This window comes from Bombus fervidus, chromosome 2 (assembly GCF_041682495.2).
Source record: "Bombus fervidus isolate BK054 chromosome 2, iyBomFerv1, whole genome shotgun sequence".
Taxonomy (NCBI): domain Eukaryota; kingdom Metazoa; phylum Arthropoda; class Insecta; order Hymenoptera; family Apidae; genus Bombus; species Bombus fervidus.
In genome coordinates, this window is record NC_091518.1 from 11,459,030 (window position 1) to 11,482,178 (window position 23,149).

Consider the following 23,149-nt stretch of genomic DNA (forward strand, 5'->3'; position numbering starts at 1 on the left):
GAATTATATAAGAATTAGAAATTGGTTGTTCCAAAATTTACAAGAAATACAAAGAACCAGATTTTATTATTATATAATCAAAAGTTGGCGAGAAAAATTCTATTTAGAAGCATTTAAATTTAGTAAAATAAATGCGCAGTTTGCTTATTTTTCTAAAGATCAATCTTTTCGAGAAACGTGATATAAAGCATGAAAATTATTTTAAAAATCCACCGTCCAGGCGGATATTTTCAGAAATAAACCAAATATACAATAAAGATAGGAAAGAAACCATTCCACGGCAAATCTGTATAAGAATTTATTTAAAAAGAGTATAAAAGTCATAAAACGATCGAACATCTCTGCCACATTGGAATCAGCTTATTTCGTAACAGGAGCAATTTGAATCGCCTTAATGTAGGTCAAAAAGAAACGATCACGTGTCGTGGTAATCCTTGCCCGCTTGCGCGCGTTGTCTTACGTACTTATGCACGGTAACGGGACACGGTGCTGTGAACGCGTCGTCTTCGAGAAACGCGTTTGCACGAATTCCCGGATCGCTCGACTTCCGTCCACGATGCTGTTACGATGCTCGTGAATTACCTACACCGGCTCCCCACAAGACGGAGATTAAGTTCGCGATGCGTCCGAGTTCTCTTACTATACTTGGCGTCGCAACTCGTCGACCGCGATGCGACAGATCGATAGAACCGAGTATCTTGCTGTTTCACTATTTCCAGCCATTAACACACGTGTAACGGAGGATAAAATACAACAAATCGTTGAAAATTCTCCACGATGACGCAAAAGAAGCCGATTCCTTCCTTCAAAAAATGGATTTTTAAACTGAACAGTATCATGTTTTACTATTTGATAAAATTAGAATCGAAGTGTAGAGATGTTATTCATGTACGTGTAATGGAAGATAAGATGCAAACTACGAGTCGTTATAATTTTTAATTTGGACCATAATACAACATTACAACTTGACAAGTATTGAGATTTGATTGTCAGGGTATGGATAATCGGAGATAAAATATATAATCGCATATACTGTTAAAAATTAATCGACTTCGAATTATTCGCCGACGTAAAAGAAGCGGATTTTTTATTCAAAAGATAAATTTTTTACCTAGAAGTTGATATGATTGAATATTCGATAAAATTGAGATTGAGATCGGAATTTTTGGTTTTTGAGGTCGAAGTTTTTGTATTAAATGCGCAAATAGTCCATCGGATAAAATATTTTCTTCGTTTTGACGACATTTCTTCCTTTTCGATATAAGAAACGCGCTAAATATAGGAAATTAAAAATTCGTAGAGGTGGTGAGTATTTCCAGAACGTGGAAAGAATTAGAATTCAAGTTTGAGAGAGGCTGGACAATAGAATTACAGGTCTGCACGATGAATTGTAGACAACCATTCTTTCTCGTTTATTTGAATAATCGAGGCACCTTCTTTTCCGCTCTACAAGCGCTGGCATACATATTTACGTTCCAATGAGAAAAATGCGGGTGTAACGCGACCGTGGTAACAATTATTTAAACGTTTAATATATGAGAAAAGCATTATAATAAAAACAACGAATTACGCGCGTGTTGTTACGCTTTATAATTACGATTCGTTGATGATTATCTCTTATTTTCTTACCAGTCGGAGAAAGCCGATTGTTTGATCTTTACGAATCACTTTCGCGTTATTTACAAATTATACCCCACGATTCAATAAAATTACAAGATTGTCTTGAAGATATCCAAGTAAATTACGTGAAATAAATGATGGATGTTATAAAATAGAGAAAGAGAGAATGTACACTACCGTTCATAAATCATGGGACACTTGATACAGTTGGAATAGGCATAAGTGGATGTTCAAATCATAAAATGAAATTGATACTTATTAATCACTTGTATAATAAGGATAACTATATTAAACTCGAATTATTATTATAATTTATTACAGACGTATTTTATTAAAATTCATATTTCAAATTATATATGTCACGATAGATCGAATAAATGTCACATAGAAGATACATATCTGAGTTATCTCTTGAATAATAATCAATAAATTATATTGCATCGTGTGTACTTTAGATTTCTAATTACTCTTATTTTAACACGTATATGTCTAATTATATCTTCATTTTCATTACCTGTATCTTTTTGTCCTTCTAATGATACTATAATAAAAATTCTTACATAGTACTGTATGTATGTAGTAATATTTAGGTATTATTGAAACGCGAATGTCGCTCGTAAAATCCGATTTTAAGCCGTGTACATCTCCATAATCGGTTGTACTCTCTTGCACAATGTATTTCCAGCTCTTAACACCGATGTCAGCGCAAACGTCGAGCCCGACTCGAAGCATAATTACAATGGACACGGTTTCGTGGGTATTATTCCTCGTCCAAGCTTGCAGGAACGACAGGTTCGAGGAAAAATATTTGTTTACCCGCTGAAAACTGGACACCGGTTAGCTCATCTGTAATCGTTGCGGTTCGGAACCGGGTCTCGTCGTCATCGCGGTTGTGGCTCTAGTGAAAGTGGATCGATGCATTCACCGTTTGAATAGAGACACAATTTAATCGGGTCGTGGCAAAATGTCCGTTCGTCGCCGCGTTAACGTCAATCTCGTCGGCGTCGACGATGTTAATTTCAGAGAGAAAATCGTGAGAGCCGGACACGCGTGTGCAAATTATCCTATTTTTGTACCGGTCGATGTGTCGCAACCGCTCGGAGATTTTTCTCCTCGTCAATCTCCGGATAATTCTGGGGCGTTCTTTAACGGCGGTTTATTTTTGGCGAATCGAAAAAAACTCGCCGATCGATGATATTTTTAATGTCGTCAACATATACTTACGCGATTCGATGTATTTACGAGGTTTTTACCTCGAACCGGTCGTGTTTTCGATCGGGACGATCGACTTTGGTTTCTCTCTCGGAAGTCGAATAATTAAGCTGCTATGCTCTGGTAAGGCGTTGCGTAACAATGCACGTGTGGTTCTTTTCTTTTTTCTTCTTTTTTTTTTCGTTTGAATAGAAGCGAACGTGAGAATGCATGCATAAGAATGTAAGAGAGAGAGAGAGAGGCGTTTAAGTTGTTCGATAAATTATGGAACAGAGCCCTGATGAACTTCGTAGAGGAGCGAAACAGATTCTTAATCTTCGGTCGGCATGTGTCGTAACGTCGTGAGAACATTTTCTGCGATCGAACACCGCGACGACTTTATTGCTCGGTTAACTTTCGTTTTCGAAGGTCTAATCAGGAATTATGCAGCTCGCTTGTTAAACATTTTCCTGTTTAATTATGAGACACGAGGAAAGGAAAAGTTGTACGTCAATTTATTGCATTTACGTGTATTAATATCCTTTTACTTTCGGTCATTATTTACTATTCTCTAATAAGTTCGAATAATGTAACGAGTAATAACGAACAATGCAATTACGGAGATTTCTCGTGATTCTGCAGCTGATTAATTAACGATAACAGAGCACTCGTAGCTCGCACGGAATATACTTAAAAAGAATTTATTTCGATCGTAATATGGTAGGTTTCGTGTCTGTTGAACCGATGTGCGATGAATAAAGAACACGTGCAAAGGAGAAAATGCAGTTATAATTTGCCTAGTTCATGAAACACGCTTGTACGTCTGCCATTGTTTAGATACTATATCTTTCGAAGATCAATGCACCTACAATTTACATATAAGTCTTCATTTCCATTCAGTAAAAGTTCATTCAGGATAAAAGTAATTTCGTAAGCCTCGTTAGTCAAACATTCGTTTATATCTTCTTACTTCTGCTTACTTACATAATCATTACGAAGAATATTCGTTATTAATAGCGCAAAAGATGAAGTTCTATACTGTAAAACTTAGCTAAAAAATTGTCAAATCCTTCTAGTATACATTTTAAAACTAATATCTAGATTTTATTCAAATTACGAAGGAATATCCCACAAAAGACTTAGATATGTTTTTATATTTGTATAATTAATAATATTTTTATTTTATAATTATTATAATTATTTATTTTATCCATTACAGTTATTAGAACTTTCAATACTTTATTCTTAAATTCAGGTGACAAGTGGCTAGTTTCTTGCCTGGGCGTTCTGCACTTGAGCAAGGGACTTTTCTACAGGGTGGTACCAGCTGATCAAGGATTCGGGAACAGCGGAGAACCACCTGGGTCACCAACGGCTGAATACGCAGGGGTCTTCAGGTTCCGGTTGTGGTGGTGCGGCGCATGGGTCGAAGTTCTCGTCGACGACAGGCTACCGGCGATTCACGGACGGCTGGCTTTCGTGCAAAGTCGTCACAGTGATCAATTCTGGCCGGCTCTTCTGGAGAAAGCGTATGCCAAGTGAGTACCGGGGCAAGTGCTTCAGCTCGAGAGTGCTTGCTTATTTATCCATCACGTGAGCGGCCGCGCATGAGATTCTTCTCGCGCCTGCTTCTCTTGTCTTCTCCTTTTGACGAGGTTTACAGAGGCAAATAGTTGACTCAGAATGTCTATGAGACCTACCTGAGGCCTTCCACGATATACGTACGAATTACAGGATTCAGCTAGAATCATCCCAAATTCGTGGACTTCGACAGTCTTTATGGTCAAACACGTCAAACTTACTAGGAACCAGTTTTCTTCAAATTTTTTCACGAGAATATATTCGATATTTACGCATCGCAATATGATTCTTTCTTGTAGCCATTTGGTCAAGTATATATAAATTATATTATTAGCTATGATGATAGTTGAAACTCAGCTTTTCTAAACGACGAGTCTTTTAATATCTATCTATTAGTATCCCTATTACATAATTAATTGGTCACGCTATGGACTTAAATGGTAGGTGGATGATGTCATGAATAGAAAAAACGAGTTTCAAAAATGGGCGTATCTTCGGATGTTATAACATCAAACTGGGCAATTGGCCAGTTTCAATCGCATGCAGTTTCGCGTGGGCGTAGAAGGCGGTGGCGATCGAGGTTCATCGATCGATCTGGGTAAGGTCGATCTTCGTGTTAACGCACCATGAACGTCCACCTGATGAACACCCACGCCACCCACCGGAACTTACAAGATCGACCGTGGTAACGTGAAAGTTATTCCGTGTGTTTGCATATCCATCCGATCCACAACTCTCCATTCTCTCAGGAAATTCGAAAGTCATGCGATGACTACAACTTTCGATGTTTTTCATAAATAGCGTGGGTGCAACGAAAACATTAAATATACTTAAAGAATCATTTTGAGGAAATGAAAATTCTTATACGAAAGAAATTTAACCTCGTTTATCTTTAATTACAACATTCATAATTATTGGCGAATTGCAAATCCTTATGCAAATCTATACTTTCATAATTACAACGAAAGAAATGAAATGTAAGCCGAGCTTTTAACTATTATCAGAGATTTTTTAATATTTTATACACTTCTACGTATTATGTGCATTTTCACTCGTTTAAATTTCTCATACATAGATTCTGCTATTAAACTCGCGATATTTCCAAAGAGCAGCTAGATTTATCATTTACTTAAGGAGAAGAGAACTGAATAATTCTGCCCCCCTACTAAGAAAATCAAAGAGAACGTAATTGAAAGGATCGTAGATAGGTTTGCAACTCATGAGCCTGAATGTCGCAGCATTGGAGAACATTTTAATGAAAAAGCAGCAACTTGCTCTAACGGTCAGGAGATATGATCGGTAACGAAGCGGCGTGTAATCGAGCGATTCAAGAACACGGCAAACGAAGCTCGCGTCATATCGCAGGGACATGGAATTTATTCACGGTGTCTCGTAAAATCTACGGAGCAGATCTGCGATGCGAGTAATGGTACCGCGCGATCTCCTCCTCGAGGTGGAAGACGCGTTTACGCGAACGAACGAACAACGATGACCGGTTTTGCCGAAGGTCCTTGCTCCTCCTCTTAATCTTTCCGCTGATGACCGTTCCTCCTTCCTTCTTCTCTCCTTCACCTCGTTATCCGCTTCTTACTTGCGTCCCTTCCTCGGCATCTCTTCGTTTCTTGCCGTCAGAAGGATGTAAACCCTAGCTGGGCGTTGCTCTTGAAACGACTGCAACGTGACGGCCTCGAAGAGGAAGACGACCTCGCGAGGAGCAACTGGAGAAAGAAGAGCAAGATCGCCGATAAGAATCGCCGTGCGACTCATCCTCCGCCTTCTTCCCTTTTTCCTTCTTTTTTTCATTTATGAGAACCACGGCCGTAACAAATTTCACTGGCGATAACGCGATATTTACACGCTCGTGAGCGATGAGTACACGTATACACGTGCGTGCACGTCGTTCCTTTAAACGTCGGGGAACACTTTGCTCAGACGATATTGTGCCATTAAACGTATAATGGAAAGGGTTCTTTTCCTCGTTTTTATACGTAGTCTTAATAGAAAGAATTCCGAGGACGCGTCCTTTGAATCGTTGCGAAAAAGAAAGTTTCCGTGGGTGAACATTCTCTGGCGTTTACACGGGAATGTTTAAAGCTATATACATGTATTAACAGCGTTCAGAAAAATCTGATACCGTGTAATCTATTGTAGTGACTTTAGTGTTATACGTAACACGTGTAATTTATTGGTCATTTTATGTAGAATGTTTTTACTTGCCTCGTCACAGCGCACTGGAAGAACTGGAGATTTCAATGCTCGAATAGCGCGATCGTTGCACGGTTTAAAGTCCTAATCTTCCTTTAAATTTTATACAAATTATTTAACTATGTGATTTACAATTTCTATTAACCAAACACGTCGAGATACGTCTGAAATTAGTTAAATTCTAATCTGTTCATTCGTAATTATTCATGTAAATGTTGGTCAACTAAGCACGATTTCCATTAACAACTTCGAGTTTCAGCTAGTGTAGCCTGACTATTTACCATTTTATTGCGATATAAATGCGATCGTATCGATCCTTGTGCGTTCTTTTCATTTATTTCCAACAATTAATTTACCAATCCGTTTAGTTAATTTCTTTTACGTAAGCTTGTCCAATTTTTTCTTACTCGTCAGAGTTTTCTATTTTTGATTATACGCTCGCCTAAAGGCCAACACTCGTAGCACATACCCTTATTTAACGGTCGAGAACACAGCTCGTTATAATTTCATCATCAAACGCGTACATCTTGCGTCACAATAGTGTGTGTGTGCATGTGTAATAAGAAATTGTCGTGATTGCACTGCGTTTTGCCAAGAGAAAGCAGAACAAAAGGATCAAACGTTGTAACATACGGTGGCTACGAAAATATTTGACCGCTTACCGCACAACATTTTTACGAATATAATATACCTACATAGTGTATTCAGAAGACGTTTCTATAAGTATTTAAGTACTTTCGTAAGCCACGTCACGATACCGTACGAAAATTAAATAACCGATTAACAAATTATACCGCGATAATAATGGTTCTACGTGACACGACCATTAAACCTGACACAATCGTTGAATTGAAAAAAAATTGAAAGTATGTATTTCGTAAGTGAAACATAACTGAGGACACGTAAAGAAGATTCTTGAATCTTGAGGTTACGACTTGATCAAAGGATGAATAAATTCCTCGTAAATTAATTCCAGACGATCGTTCGATTCGTCGAGCATTGGTCTTTCTTTTCAATTAATTTGATTCGCTCGATTACATCCACCGAGAAGACGATGTATCGTAATGTCGTTTACAAGCCGTCTGTACGTGGCAACGATTACACTGGTCAACAACTTCGACAAAGGAATCGAGGTCGAGATTCATTAATAATTGATAGCGTGTTGCTGTCTCTCGATGACTTCCGTTCGACGTTGAATGTACGATGCAGTCGATTAACGCTGAATCGCTTGAAATCAACTGGCTTCCATAACCGATTGTGACCGAACGATGTCTCGCATTTGTATTGAAAATGTGATTGATCTTTGTGTCAATCGACTTTTGCGGCAAACTTTACGACGATAGCTTGAAAATATCTAATCTTCGATGCTATTGATCGTTAATTTTCGCTGGCACGCTACGTCATTGATGATCTTCGAGTACAATTACAACCGTAAGAATAATTGAATCATCGTACGGATAATTGAAGAGCTAGACGCGATCATTATCTTGAAATTTCTTGTGATTTGCCGTTTATTTAAAAAAAAAAAGAAGTAGTAAATAGCCAGATTTTGCTAATAAATACGACAATAAAAAATTTCGGTAATTAGGAAAATTCACACTTTTGTTAACATTAATGAACTTTTGTTAGGGTTGGATTATTGTGCTATCCTAGTAATAAACCTTTTTTATATGTTATGTTTAAAAATATGCCGTTTATCGGTATTAAGACTGAATTTACACCTGTCATCAGCTAGTTATGGAGGATAAAAGGCACTTTAATAAAAAGTAGCCTCAAGTAGTATAAGTATCTAGTTACTAAATTCTTTTCGTCTAGTTGTTAACTTAACACAGTGCGCTCGACGTTCTAACCAAATTTTCTTCTAGACAAACATTAATAAAATATCTCTATACCCGCTACTGTATTCTTACTAATTAAATCATAATCAGTGTTTATTTCTTGTCCGGATGCGAATATTAATTGAAATCACCCCACGATATCACATGTTTTCATTCTTTATTTAATTTCCTGGAATTGTACGCGATAAAAATCTCTCTAGAACATTGTCCAAGCGAACCGTGTCTAACGAAGAACTTTTTTCTTTAGAAATACATTCATAAAAAATACACAATTTTATATGAAATCGATATTATCTGGCTAACATTGACCTCAACTCCAATTTCGTTTGACGCGCGTGGAGATCCCGTGTGGCAGATAATGTTCGGCGAAATGATAAACCGACTGATGATTTTTGCCACGATGACGAAATTATTATTCCACGCGTTTCGATTCGATACGAACGCGAGATGAGAAGAGGAGACGCGTTCTCCAACCGAGAGAATCTCGCCGATGACACACTTCTTTCCACAGGGAAAGAAGCATTCGTTGGTTGACCTTCCCTCTTTCACGATAACCCCGTCGCATAGATCCCGTCGATCCGGAACGTACCGTGTATCCAGGCTTATTAATCCGACGGCTGTATTAAAATCAGTTAGAAAGCTCGTACATTCGCGTGCCAGCGCGTGCACAACTAGCCAAAGAATTATGCTGGACGCGCTTCTCCGCGATTTCCATTAGAAACCACTGCCTGTTCCTGCCGCACGGTACTCGAAGCAACAAAGAATCACTAAGTAACGCATTATGCGTTCGCTGGTTACCCCCAGTCCTATGATAACACGTTTCGCTTCTAATTATTTTGTAACTGTAACGATCTCCTGAAGTAATTAACTCTTTTTACTCGCTAAAACCGATTCGGTTTCTCCTCTTTAAGATGGTCAATGCGATTCTTTTTTCGCGTGGCCATTAAGAAGAGGAATTTCAGATTGAGTTTGATATGCTAAAGCATGAAACATTTAATAATCCATTGTCGACAGAACCAGAGTTTATATGTGAGTCGTTTGATCAGTATCATTTAGTGTCGTTGCTATTGTTATAACTGATGCCTGTTCTGACCATAAGTTCTGACGGATACGTCAAAACAATCAGATATTTATAAAGATTCTTACGAGTATATACCATATGTACTTCGATCTTCAGATGTTTAATTCGTCAGACTCGAACGAGTCATCTACTGTAATTATAATTTTACGCGGTGCTATGTAATTCGATTTATAGATGCGATACTTGCAATTTCGCCAATAACGAAAATTCGTGTATCTTATCTTGGTGATCTTGTAGAAGAAGATGAAAAAACCTGTAACGCGTTTTTGTTTGAAAAGAAGGTGTGAACCAATTTTCATCTATAGATACTACCGAATAAAGATTTGGCAAATTCGCGTATCAACTCTGATAACGCAACAACGTAATAACAGATAGATTGTCAGAAACTGGACAAATCGAAAATTGAATTTAATCGATCGAGTTTAAACTTCGAAATAAAGAAAGCATTCCTCGCGTGCCGTTACAAATATTCGAAAATGCTTTTCTCTGCAAAACGTACACTCGACGATGATGATTCACCGCGTTGGTATTCGGATAACAAGATTTTCAACGATGGGACACTAGACGTTTTGACGTTGCGCGAGCAACGAGAAATCAGAATTCGGCATAGCTTCGGGATACGCCAGTATGCCGGGCTATATTCGGCGCTGTATATTTGTGCACGCACATGCCAACCACGGGTAGGTATACTAAGCAAGTATATCCGCGGATACTTTCACTCGACGAGTAGTCGGTTCGTTGGTTGCCAGCAATGGATCGGAGGTCAGTGCACCGGTGACCACAGTCCACGCTCGTATCTGAGGCCACGAAACTGCTACAACAAACGTACCGTGCTAATGGACGCTCGAAAACGAGCCTCATTAACAGTTCATCCACCTATCTGATTCCTTAATGTTGAAATCTTATCGGTTTATAAACAGCACAGCAGATATAAGTTCTCGTTGGAAGTAGTTCTAGCGAATCGTTTCAACGTTCAAGATAATTAAGAGCTCGCGTTTCATGATACCTCTCATTCTCTGATAAAGAAAGCTACTCTACTCGCTGTTCTGGTCTTCTTATGCGAGTACCCAGAACTAATTTTGTTTTCTTACTTCTTTAAATATCTGGAGCAAGTATTCATTTCACGTTCGTTCCTCGTTCCTCCACATTATTATGTACGAACAATACGAAAGTTTTATGTCCGAATGTGTAGAAATTTCATTCTTTCTTTTTTCTTTTTTCTTTTACTTTCTCTATTGTGCCTATGTGGCATCAAGGAAAAGCTTAAATTAGGAAAATGAGCAGCGAAGAGCAGAAAATTAGTTATAAATAGTAGTTCGAAGGGCATGGTACAGTAAAATTAATCTTTAATTTATTCGATTACAGAACAATGACAATGATTTATACGTCGTGCTACTTATGAATTTAATAATCGATAATAACCACGATGATAATCTTTATAAAACGTTAGTCATGTTTATGTCCTAAATTACGAAGCAATCTCGACTAGCCATGCCGACGTATACACATTATGTGTAGCCTGTCGTGTAACTGCATTGTACATTGATCTTGAAATTGTTTTACCGTGTGTCACGGTATTATAGATGTGATTCGAAGTATCGTAATGCGACGATCGCACGAAAGAATTGTAAATGACATTGCACATCCGCATGTGACTTCATCACCCCGTTAGATGGTCATGGGACGGAAGTACGTACGTCAATGGCAAGACTCGTGTTACCGTTGACTCACAAACCGACAGCGGTATTACATAGTCGACAGAATGTTCGCTCGAAAGTGCGCTGACTCTTGCGACAAGCTGCCACATATTTTTCTTTCTAGTATAATTTCCAGTCTGATCTATTATTTCATCTATCTTTCGCTAAACTTGGTTTAACACTGCGGCAGATTGTCCCAAATGTCTAAAATCTGTCCGGTACTGTAACAGACTGTTCCAAATCGTTCTTACTCTAAATCAAGAACCGTCAGTTTAAGCATAACATAATTCAATCAACGACAGCCATTAACGTCGAACCGTTCATTTCCTCGAAACGTGATTCGATCAGTGAAAATAGTCGAGGCAACGGCTCGATCATTACCCTGTTAACTCGTCCCGCTTCAATCTGGTATTCTGGCCGCGGACCAACAGCTTTGCTACACCACTTCCGAGTCACAGCCACTTCCGCCATCGGCAAATTGCGGAACACATCGAATCCAAAGCCCATACGAGGCACACAATTGAAAAACGGATCTGTCTGTTGGTCGCATTGCACTCACCTTCCCTGAGAAAATACCCATGTGACTGTTTGAACGGCTCGTGTGAATGGTTACGGTTTAGAGATTAACCTACGTATACAGAGTGTTTCAGAAAGTATCAAACTTCGGGAGCGTATATTATAGACTCGTAGAGAGAAGCAAAAATGACCCAATAGACGTGGGTCCAAATATCATTTTCTACTCATCAGAAGAAAAGAATATCGTCCAACTTAATGTTAATATTCCCAGTTGCGATTATCATAATTCAATAACGCGTGTATATTACTTTATTACTGCAACTTAGTTTGTCGTTTATTTTTTATCAGTTCTTACATATATACAGGGTGCGATCATATAATATGTAGAAGCTGTACGACGATAAATTTTCAAACTCATTTTTCTCGTAAGCCGAGCCATAAATGAAAAAATTTTATTCCATATTTCGTTCTTATTTTTTCATAAGGAATCTATATATGATATCTAGAATTATTCGAAGCATTTTCTCGCTTTTAATATTTTCTCTTGTCGGAGCTAAAGTACAATTTATATTATTTAATATTTTATCATTCTTTTACCATTATTCTTCGAATTTTTAAATCTCAATAAGCTTAGGCGACTTAAATAATTCTACCTTATTATATTATATTGTTACAAACTCAGGCTGTTAGAAACGTCTTGCAACTTCCAAACTAATGATACATATTTGTATATCATTTTATTCATATTTTTTGGACACGTTTTTACTTATTTTTACGAATCGTACTACCAAAGTTTGGAACCAACTTTCTGAAACATCTTGTACGCTGGCGTACACTCTCGTGAGTATGGAAAGCTCGCTATCTAGCCAGGAGCAAGCATATGTGGACGCAGAAGAGGCGTTGGCGTTCCTGGGACGAGTCAGTCCACGAGCATAGAGCAAGAGAAAGAAACCCCGTTATCTAGAGAACGCTAATTCCCGCAGGAACGGCACATTCGAGCAGATACAATCGCTACCTTCTCGCCTATCCTCTTATCAATCCGCGCGAGATCTCGCCTTTCTATCTCGACCGATGATTTCCGAGACGAAAAGTCTTGGTACGCAGGCTTAATCAAGCTGGCAGGTTCGCTTCGTGGAACAAAAGCCACTATTCCGGTAGCATGGCGAGCGAGATTAACGAGCTGTCGACTCAACTTTCTTCGCGGAATCGATGAGGAGCCCGCGAGAAATCGCGATCGCGTGGTATTTCTCCAGAGGTGCCTCATCGTCGACGGGAAGAGGTCGCAGGTCGAAAAATTCTAGATATCCGCTTTCCCTGAGCCGATCTTGACGTTCCTGAATTTAAAAACTACCACCTGCATGATACGAGTTTTCACTACTATTTAAACAGCATGAGTGAAAATTCCTGACAACTCGTTGAAATTGAATAAATGAATAGGATTTTCCATCTACCTTTAGACTCGTTATGTTAGGATGGTAGTCTTTTCTTAAGAATTCATCAAGAAAAGTTACCTCGAGAAACTGACTTTTTATTATTTGCTTTCAGATTACACGGATCGTACGAAGCTTTGAAGTATGGAACTCTGTTGGATGGCTTGTCTGACCTTACCGGCGGAATCACTGAGAGTATCGCCATACGCCAAGATCCTACTGCGTGTGGGCGAGTACTAGCGAAACTCCTCGATATGACATCCCTTATCACGTGTACAGTAAATAACAATCAGCAGCAGGTAAACAACACGTGACTTTTTTCTTCTTAATTTATTATCGACCGCAAGTATCTTTAATACTTTGTAAGCCCGCTATTATTAGACTATCGGTGTTTGTATATTTATAGAAAATTAAATCTCTCGTGATCGTTCGGATCTCTATTTAGATTCAATTTCTCCGATTATAAAACTACTTAAACATGGGCGTTATAGATGTTATAAACATTATGTTATTGAAAAACTAAATGATTTGTTTTTACTTTGTTTAAGATTCGTGCCAGTACAGAGAAACTCGCCAATGGCATTCAGATGGGGATCAATTACAGGCTGTACGCTATTGAAAGGGTAAATACCAGAGATAATAATCGTTCGATGATCTTGATTAATTCTGATTCGTATTTCATGATGGATCGTTACGTAAAATATAGGTGGAAACATTCAACGGCGAGGCGGTTCAGTTAGTAAAATTAAGAAATCCTCTTGGACCTGGTAGGGAATATGTTGGCGCTTGGGCAAGAGGTGGCCTTGAATGGGATGAAGTACCTCCAATGGAAAGGGATCGTTTAGCGGTCAGAAACATGGCCGAGGGAGAATTCTGGTGAACTTATTTTAATAATAGCTTAATTTATAAAATAAGCTTTGATAATTTATTTAAGTTATAAGGTTTACTTGAGTACGCATCTTTACAAATTTAGTTACGCGATAATTGCAATAAATGCTACAAACATGTGTGAATAAAAATAATTAACAGGAATCGCATGAATCATAGGATATCGTATTCGGATTTCGTGAAGACGTTCACTCATTTAGAAGTCGTACATCTTGATGCCGAAACGTCGAGAGATGAGCCATCGTTGCATAGCAAACATACCTGGCAAATGAAACTCTATCAAGGCAGCTGGAGGAGGGGCGTAACCGCGGGAGGATGTCGGAACAATGAAGGTTTGTACGCGGTTTACTCCAATGATGTACGTTTTACAACGGAAATCCGGTAATATGTAACGTAAGCACTTATTAAAATTACGATAAATTGTTCTACGATTCTATAAATTTATATATGTTGCAGAAACTTTCCATATTAATCCACAATTACATCTAATCCTAAGTGAAATGGAGGAAGTAATTGTGTCTTTGTATCAACACTCTATCATGGAAATAAAAGTAAGAAATACTTTTTATAGCTTATAAATGTATCATATTTTGGAAATTTCATTACTAATGATTGTACTATTTGTATTATATTAAGGTGATAGGCTTCACTGCGTACACTTTGCCGAAAAATAGCACAGAATCGATAAACAAGCAATTTTTCAAAAAGAATAAATCTTTGGTTAACTCGCAATATACCAACAGTCGTCAAGTGAGCCACAGATGTCAGTTAGACCAGGGTGGCTATTTGTTAGTACCCACTACTTTTGAACCTACACAAGAAACAAGTTTTACACTGCGAGTCTACAGTAGTAAGCCGCTAAAACTTAAGTAAGTAATTCAATTTTAATATTAACAGGTTACTTGAAAATATAATTTTACTTTATACATATATAATGATTTTATTAGACTTCTTGATACACCGCCGTCTTTGATGAAATCGGCCATCATCAAAGCGCCACCCCTCGAAGGCAAAGGTTTCTCACAATATGAAGCCGTGTTTCTGCAACTTGCTGATGAACACAGAACAGTAAACGCTTTTGAATTGCAAGAACTTCTCGAAGCTTGTTTACCAAATGGTAAAAATTCGCACTGTCTAAAATTATAATAAAAAAATTAATTCATCGATTCTTCTAATATTACTTGATAAATTATTGTGTTTCATTTATAGATTATATAAAAAGCTGTGCTTCTATGGAAGTATGTCGACAGGTAGTTCTTACAATGGATGTATCCTTACAATTAGTTACCTTAACTTTTTTAAATAATATTTTTTTAATTAATAATAATTTACTGATGGTTTTCCTTACATTGATATTAATATAGAGTTCTGGTAGTGGTCGATTAAAATTCAATGACTTTAAGGATCTCATGTGCAGTTTAAAATACTGGCAAGCAGCGTTTAAAAATCACACGAAGGAAAAAACGGGTATACTTAAAGCGGAACGATTGCGAGATGCGTTATTAGAAGTGGGTAAGTATATATTATATATGTACATGTTTACCGATGTTTGATATTCACCTATCCATACTCTTAATGTATGAAAAATATTTCTATTAGGATTCCAATTAAATACGGATGTACTTTCAATTTTAATCCTTCGCTATATGAGAAAGGATGGGACACTCAGATTTGGTGACTTCGTCTCGGCAATACTGCACTTGAGTGACGCATTTGGTATACTTCAAGTTTTTGACTCCTCCTTCTGTATATTCTAATATTTAAATATTTAAATCGCACGCTAATATTTACATTTATTTTATAGGAATATTTGAAAGCAAAGACCCTTTGCAAAATGGGACCATAAAATTAAGTTTAACTGAGGTACTCACATTACATATAAAGTTTTATTTGATTTAGATACAAAAAATTAAATTATTATTTAAAATATCAATATTTATTTTCAGTGGCTCAGATCATCTTTGATGTGCTGAATTTACTACTCAACATAATTCGTGTACCTTGGAATACTTGTAAATAATGTTTTTTACGTCGTATGTAGACTTAAATTTTAGCCATATTAACGGTTAATGAACAAGTCTATTTTTTGTGCTGTTTGTAAAATAATGTCATTATTCCCGCCATTAGCAATCTCATCATTCCTTCATCTGATTAAACATTATAAATGACAATGTATTATATGTTATTTGTATAAGAAATTCATACTGAATAATAAAGTTAAATTTATTTTGTACAGCCCCTATCCACAATAAAGAATTAATTATTTGTAAATAGGCTTGTCATCAAATTATATACTTCAAAGTATATATAACTTACATGTATAACAAGTTGTACGTATTACATGCATATAATTTGAACTGAATGATATGAATTTGTTTAAAATAAAATTTTTCACACAAAAATTACTGGAAAAATTCTTATTGAAAATTGTTAAATAACATCAAATACCTAATATTATTAATTATTAATTTTTTTATCGCAAACTGTACGTATCCTAAATTCAATCGTCAAGAAGTATTTTAAATAATTGGAAAATCGCACAATAAAAAGTAAGAATAGAGTCGACAATCTCATGTGCATGAAGTAAGAACGCACATGTATGTATAATGGCGTTTATTTCGCTGATAAATATTGAGCGTGTTTAATTTATTTAAATTTTGTAAATATAATGCTAAGGTGGTTATTACAAAATATATACAGTATTCAATATACGGTTTTTATACGGTGACTAGAAATAGTGCTTAGTTGGAAAGTGTCACATCACAATTAATGACGTGGATTTAGGTTAGGTTATGCATTACAATTTTTACCTGAATCTTGTCGAAATATTACTGAAAAAGTAATTTAAGAATTCATCGAAAAGCACAAATCGTAAATAATGTTCGAAATTACAGATACGCAAAGTAAGTAATAAATAATTTATAATTTATAAAAAATCTACGATCTGTAACTATTCTCATGAGTACGAAATGAAATGTAAATTTCAAAACACTGTATGACAATTATGTATTGATTTCAGAAATAGGAGTCGGACTTGCAGGATTTGGTATATCTTTTCTTTTCCTTGGAATGTTACTACTCTTTGATAAAGGTCTTCTTGCTATTGGAAATGTAAGAACTGTTCTCATAGATCTGTGAAAACGTCTAGTATACATTACTACATTCCTCTGAATTAATTATTTCTCTATAGATTTTATTTATCTGTGGATTATCATGTGTTATTGGACCAAAGAGAACCCTCAGCTTTTTTTTTCAAAGGCACAAGATAAAAGCTAGTGCTTCATTTTTAGGAGGAATTATCGTAGTACTTATGGGTTGGCCTATCATAGGCATGATCATAGAAACGTATGGTTTTATATTATTATTCAGGTATGTATTCTACATCTGTTTTTTTACCGAATACATATTGGTTCTTTATGAAACTAGTTAAAATTTTAATGTTATTAATTTTTCAGTGGTTTCCTCCCAGTTGCCATAAATGTTTTACGAAAGATACCTGGTTTAAGAATTATTTTAAATTTGCCAGGTTTATCTCGAATATTAGATTCAATTGCGGGAGATCCAAATAGAACAACTGTATGATATGTTCTTTAATATGATGGCACAAATCATTGTATATAAGATCCACTATTTTATATTGTGTCCCAAACTTTCCCGTCATTCCCTTCTGAAATTTCTCTCAGATCTCTGTTTGTATTGTATAAATGTCAAATGTAAACAACAAAGTTCAATTACCTATCCGTTTAATCTAGAAATATTGTGTAAAAATAATATATAAATTTTTCATTTTCATATAAACTACTGTAGTGCTGCAGAGACTATATGTGTATTTTAAGAGCATTCCAAAATGTTCAGGTAGATTGAGGATCAAAATTCAAAAGGGAAGTATTTTTATTTAAAATCATTAATTCACTGTATCAGTAGATTAATGATATTAAGGCTAAGACCTACTTTATATTTGGAATGTTTATAATAATGAAACATTGTATGAAACATGAAATATGTAATATGAAATATGACACGTGACTGTCACTACTCCTTCTTAAAAATATAATTTTACTATATAAGAATGCAGGCATATTATTTATTTTTAGTATCTATTTAATGGATAAGCAATAACGTAGATAATTATCTTATCTTGTATGTTACAAAACGTAAGATAAAGAATTTAACTAAAAAAAATCAAAAAGTTATGTTTAAGGTAAGAAAAAAGACTCCAAACCATATTTTGTCATTACTTTTATTGATCTGTTGGTTTCTTTGCACACATCCTAACATGAACACATTGGATGCATACACTTACAAGTAACGCTTCTCATTATCTTACACGTAGTAGTCTGGAGTGTGAAATTAAATTACTGTTCACTGAAACTCGATGAACTTCATTGATATCGTTAATATGATCATTTATTATCTACAACGGGCCGAGAATAAGGGCGGGGGGGCGGCCCAAGTCTACGCGTCCCGCCGTCGCCGTAATGGTATTTCGTCGCGCGTCCCTCTCTTGCTCAAATGTATACGCTTATTTTTGTTATTTTCTTCTTTTTTGTTTAGATAATTATTTTTACTACTTTGTGTCTCGACCATCGCCTATATAGTCACATGTATCAAACATTTCATATATCCATTACTTCGTTCTTCTTTACGAAAAGGGAATATGAAATATGGAACATGTGAGCTACTGCAAGAAAATACTGAATCCGGCAATAAATTAAGCGAATTCTCTTCTACAGTCAAGATACATATTCTGCCGAGTTTCATGCATTTCACAAGATGCTACCAAAAGATCATAGTCTAAACTGTTCTCAAATTTCTCGACAGTTTGTGTACTGTTTCAGTCAGGAAATCACTTGATTTGTTGTTATGTCGGATGGTGAGGGTAATAAAGATGGTACTTGCAATTGTAGTTGTGAAGGTAATGAGGTGAGGATCGTTATTATGTCTTAAAGGAGATTCTTAATTTCATCATAAAGTACCAACACGAGTGCACCACCTGTACCACGAAGAACGTTGGAGAATGCTCCTTTGAAGAAAGCACCACCACCTTCTGTCTTGTAGATAGTGGCCCAACAGTGAAGGGTACTCTTGTATAACATTTCGGATTTGGCGCGACCAGACTGCATCATCATACGCCTACGTACTGTGTCAAATGGATAAGATACAATACCCGCCACAGTTGTGACAACCTGCATAAAATATTACAGATATTAATAAAAGGATTACAGTTGTATCAAGATTTAAAATAGATTTAAGATAGATATTGTCTGGTCTGTACCTGAGCAATACCCCATGAAATAAGGAATGGTGTCTTTTTGGGATCAGGCAGCATACCACGGGCAGTATCATAGAAACCAAAGTAAGCAGCACGATAGATGATGATACCCTGGACGGATACACCGAAGCCACGATAGAGACCACCAATACCATCAGTCTTGAAGATCTTAGTCAGACAGTTACCAAGACCTGAGAATTCACGTTCACCTCCGGCTTTGCCTACATCAGCAGCCAACCTATAAGTAATAAGTGTAAGTAATTACCATATATAAAACTTTATCACACAAGTTGTAATTAAGAATTAATCACAATCGAATACCAAAATAATATGTAAAAAGTACCTAGTTCTGGCAAAGTCAAGAGGATAGACAAAGCACAAAGATGTAGCACCAGCAGCACCACCAGAGGCCAAATTTCCAACAAAGTAACGCATAAACTGTGTGTTTTTGTCAACACCACCAAGGAAAACTTGCTTGTACTTGTCTTTGAAGGCAAAGTTCAAAGCTTGTGTGGGAAAATATCTGATAACATTGGCAAAGTTACCACGCCAATAACTGAGGAATCCTTGTTCTTTTGGAATGCGCACAAAGCAATCAATCATACCTGGAATAATATGAAAATATATTTATATCATACTTTATTTCAAGGAAGATTATATTTTGCATGAACAATAAATGATAAGATTAATTACTTTTTCATTTTATTCAAAGTATCAGAATCTTTTCATGAAAATTTTTCAATCTCTACATGAAAATATTTGAATGCTAGATTTAGAAATTCTATAAATTTTGTTTTGTCATATATTGAACTGCAGGCTGTTATGTAACAGAACATTGTCAGCTATAAATTTTTAATTTATAATATTTCATATCTTCAAGTACATAAAATTATCCTTACAATAAGATATGTTATCATTCCAGGAACTTTAAAAACCTACTTTCTTTAATACTAAGCAAAGGAAGATATACTCAAGGTCATGAAATCGTATTATTTTAGTATAATTTAAATATCATAAATTTTAATGATAACATATTACGAACGATTAAATATTATCAACTAAATGTTTATCATAAAACTACAATCTAAGATTATGTATTATTAAAACATTATTATTCGTCAGCAAAATAATTCCATGCTTAAATCTGTGCAATTCAATATATTCGTAATTTTCTTTCTTTTCTTAAATAAAACATTACTTATTTTTTCATAATTATATCACATCTTGGCTATAGTACAATAAATTACATTCTCGTAAGTATGATTTTAATTGTTTATTATCAAATACATATTAAAAAATCTTTAAAATAAAATTTGAGTATATGCTTTATAGTATAAAGGCAGCCATATTGAGCCGCATAGTCATCGATCGACACTTGCGAATCCCGTACAAAGAGCAATGCCATACACTGCCATCTGGTACCCAAGTCATTTCACCGAATATCGACCTACTCGTTTGTCAGAAAAGTACGACTTCCCTTTCAATCGATATTACAAAAGTTATGTAAGACCCGAAACTTTATCTTTGTTACATAAAGTAGAAAATTAAAACTAGATAGTACTACTACTGGCGTACTACTAATATATAGTATGAAATGATATTACATAACGGGAATCTCGATCCTAACCGCCGTGGACAAACTTGGCGGAAACGCTTGGTAGTTTCAGGATCCCGACATGAGCGAAATGTTCCTGTCACATGTTTTGTACGTTTCGTTGTTCTAGTCTTACGCACAGTGATTTGTGATTCCAGTTACTTGCATGTTATGTATTTTGACACTTTGTCCATTTTATTAATCTCTCATAAGTGATCGAATAAATGTAATTGCCTCGTTAAATAGCTTACCTTTGTAACGCTGGTCTTCAGCAATTTGCTTGGAGATATGCTGTACCTGCAGCAACAGCTTCACACGTTCGATGGGGGCAACCGCCGTTTTCGAGATAGCGGCGGCTACACCACCAGCCAAGAAATCCTTGGCGAATGCCACTGGATCCGCAAGACCAGACATATTGATTCAGACAGTTAGTGTGAAAACGGGTTAACAAAATAAAGAGGAGGAACCACTCCTATGTTTCGGACGCGCGCCGGACGACGAGTGAGCGAGACGAGTTCCTCTCGTTGAACGGACCTCTGCTAAGAATAGCTGCGCAGGTCACGTGCAGAGTTCTGCGCAGGTTCAATCTTCTGGCACGGCCGCACCTTGAGACCCTGACACTTCATACACTTCGAATGCGTACTCTGTTCCCGAATTCGTGACCTTTCTTTCGCATCTTGCGACACTACGCCTTTCTTCCCCTTTTTCACGGTCACCATGTGTATATCAATTAAATAAAATGCGCTCACGGTTAGTTGTTTCGAAATTAGATGTTTAACCGCGCTTATGACGTGTTTCCGGTAAAGAAAATATAGAAATTGTCGCTAGTGTCAAGGTATTCTAAACACGAAGCAGTTTGGCGGGAATATATTTCTATAAAACGATGAAATATGTATCATATTTTTACGTATTATACCAAGTATTTCTTCCGCATTTAACAATAGTAATTAAATGAATAACAAACATGGATATTATAGCAGACTAACAAAAATAATTGATATCAATATTTTTAATATATTTCTACAAATAAAAATTAATTGATGATTGCAACTTAATATTTAATAAAAAAAAGTATAGTGATATCGTTTTCTTTTTTCATATCTTAATTCACAAAGAATTGTACAAATTATAGGAAGAAATATCGTAGAGAAATTGTGTGCGTATTTGAAATACCCGCCTGATACACCCATCTTTACTGGTTCTCCAGGTACTAATAGGGTATGATATTTTCCTATTTCAACAAGGAATAAATAATAAAGAGTTATCTTTACCTTAACTTTAATGTAATCCACTCCTTGATTATCATTTTTATGTAATCACAACATTGCTTAGTTTTAACATAAATATTCTTATAACTATAATATTATTTACAACAATCGTTAATAATAAAAACTGCTGGAGCGATCTATAAAATCGAAGAAAATTACATTGAAGGGAAAAAGAAGAAAACATTATGTGGAGGATAATGACCGATCGAATTTTGTATTATACAATTTGATGTGACCCGATTCGATTTGAGGCAGGTATTACAGTACAATTCCATCATACCGATCGATCGTTATCTCTACACTTTGGTAATGGTCATGTATATATAATATGAATACATAGATCAAGTTATATCCTCATCGATAAGAACATTTATTATCAACATTTTTTATATTTTCATTTATTAATACAAGCAGAAAATTTTGATAAATACAATTGTGATAAGGTACATGTGTTGTACCGTGATTGTCTTTGGGGTGGTTTCGAGTTTGCGCTGTTTAAGATGCAAGAACGAAATACAAGGTCAATCTCTCATGAAGAAGGAGGTCAACAGGGCGCGACTTGCGTAACCCTGGCGTACGGCCAGTATGTTACGAAGCACAACGCCAGGGTTCAATGGAGTAACTTCAAGTAAAGTGTATTTATACACCTTGAAGACACGTACATACGCAGTGGACCTTGTAGAGAATAGACTAATGCTAAAAATGTCCTTTGTCTACATCATGTAAATTTCACTGCGCGTGCAAGTATTCGTAGTGAGAATTAATCATATCAACTGATATCAGCCGAGCATAAATTTATGGATACTGGCACATAAATACTAGTACAATAATTTTAATCGTAACACTGGTAATCGACTGTATCTTTTAAATGTTCTTACACTTCCGTACAAATTTCTGTTTCCGATATATCTATTTAAACATTTAAGGAAATTGTAACTTGTATATAATAATTATCCATTGTGTTTCCA

The 23,149-nt window shown here is 36.1% G+C and overlaps 4 protein-coding genes across 6 annotated transcripts in view; 2 read left to right on the forward strand and 2 right to left on the reverse strand.

Annotated features, from left to right (window-relative positions):
• Positions 1–16,950, forward strand: part of Calpc (calpain C) — a 38,952-nt gene extending 22,002 nt beyond the window's left edge. For all 3 annotated transcript variants that reach the window (XM_072022191.1, XM_072022192.1, XM_072022193.1), the window contains 13 exons: positions 4,067–4,349; positions 13,275–13,458; positions 13,708–13,782; positions 13,866–14,035; positions 14,207–14,379; positions 14,504–14,598; positions 14,684–14,916; positions 14,995–15,164; positions 15,257–15,315; positions 15,412–15,559; positions 15,647–15,763; positions 15,852–15,910; positions 15,994–16,950. In XM_072022191.1, coding sequence (XP_071878292.1) covers positions 4,067–4,349; positions 13,275–13,458; positions 13,708–13,782; positions 13,866–14,035; positions 14,207–14,379; positions 14,504–14,598; positions 14,684–14,916; positions 14,995–15,164; positions 15,257–15,315; positions 15,412–15,559; positions 15,647–15,763; positions 15,852–15,910; positions 15,994–16,020 — 1,793 coding nt within the window. In that variant the 3' untranslated portion in view covers positions 16,021–16,950. The remainder of the gene's footprint in view (positions 1–4,066; positions 4,350–13,274; positions 13,459–13,707; positions 13,783–13,865; positions 14,036–14,206; positions 14,380–14,503; positions 14,599–14,683; positions 14,917–14,994; positions 15,165–15,256; positions 15,316–15,411; positions 15,560–15,646; positions 15,764–15,851; positions 15,911–15,993) is intronic.
• LOC139997837 (coiled-coil domain-containing protein 102A) overlaps positions 1–23,149 on the reverse strand; it is a 331,009-nt gene that overhangs the window by 249,827 nt on the left and 58,033 nt on the right. The gene's annotated exons all lie outside the window — the stretch shown is intronic.
• On the forward strand, positions 16,809–18,847 carry LOC139998010 (vesicle transport protein GOT1B). Its single transcript, XM_072022199.1, has 4 exons — positions 16,809–16,950; positions 17,067–17,158; positions 17,238–17,416; positions 17,503–18,847. Exons 1-4 carry the CDS (start codon positions 16,926–16,928, stop codon positions 17,627–17,629), a joined length of 423 nt encoding a protein of 140 aa, XP_071878300.1. The 5' UTR covers positions 16,809–16,925; the 3' UTR covers positions 17,630–18,847.
• Positions 18,274–21,432, reverse strand: Ant (ADP/ATP translocase). The gene is made up of 4 exons (XM_072022198.1): positions 21,165–21,432; positions 19,663–19,924; positions 19,323–19,557; positions 18,274–19,233 (listed from the first exon to the last, which is right to left on the reverse strand). The coding sequence occupies exons 1-4, from the start codon at positions 21,325–21,327 to the stop codon at positions 18,991–18,993; spliced, it is 903 nt and encodes a 300-aa protein (XP_071878299.1). The 5' UTR covers positions 21,328–21,432; the 3' UTR covers positions 18,274–18,990.

Excerpts from the sequence above, each read along its gene's own strand:
- LOC139998010 (XM_072022199.1), top strand. The coding sequence starts at position 16,926 with ATGTTCGAAATTACAGATACGCAAA. Across the intron at positions 16,951-17,066 it reads CGAAATTACAGATACGCAAA|AAATAGGAGTCGGACTTGCA; the intron begins GTAAGTAATAAA and ends TATTGATTTCAG. Across the intron at positions 17,159-17,237 it reads GTCTTCTTGCTATTGGAAAT|ATTTTATTTATCTGTGGATT; the intron begins GTAAGAACTGTT and ends ATTTCTCTATAG.
- Ant (XM_072022198.1), bottom strand. The coding sequence starts at position 21,327 with ATGTCTGGTCTTGCGGATCCAGTGGCATTCGCCAAGGATTTCTTGGCT. Across the intron at positions 19,925-21,164 it reads TGAAGACCAGCGTTACAAAG|GTATGATTGATTGCTTTGTG; the intron begins GTAAGCTATTTA and ends ATATTATTCCAG. Across the intron at positions 19,234-19,322 it reads TTTCATGGGGTATTGCTCAG|GTTGTCACAACTGTGGCGGG; the intron begins GTACAGACCAGA and ends TATTTTATGCAG.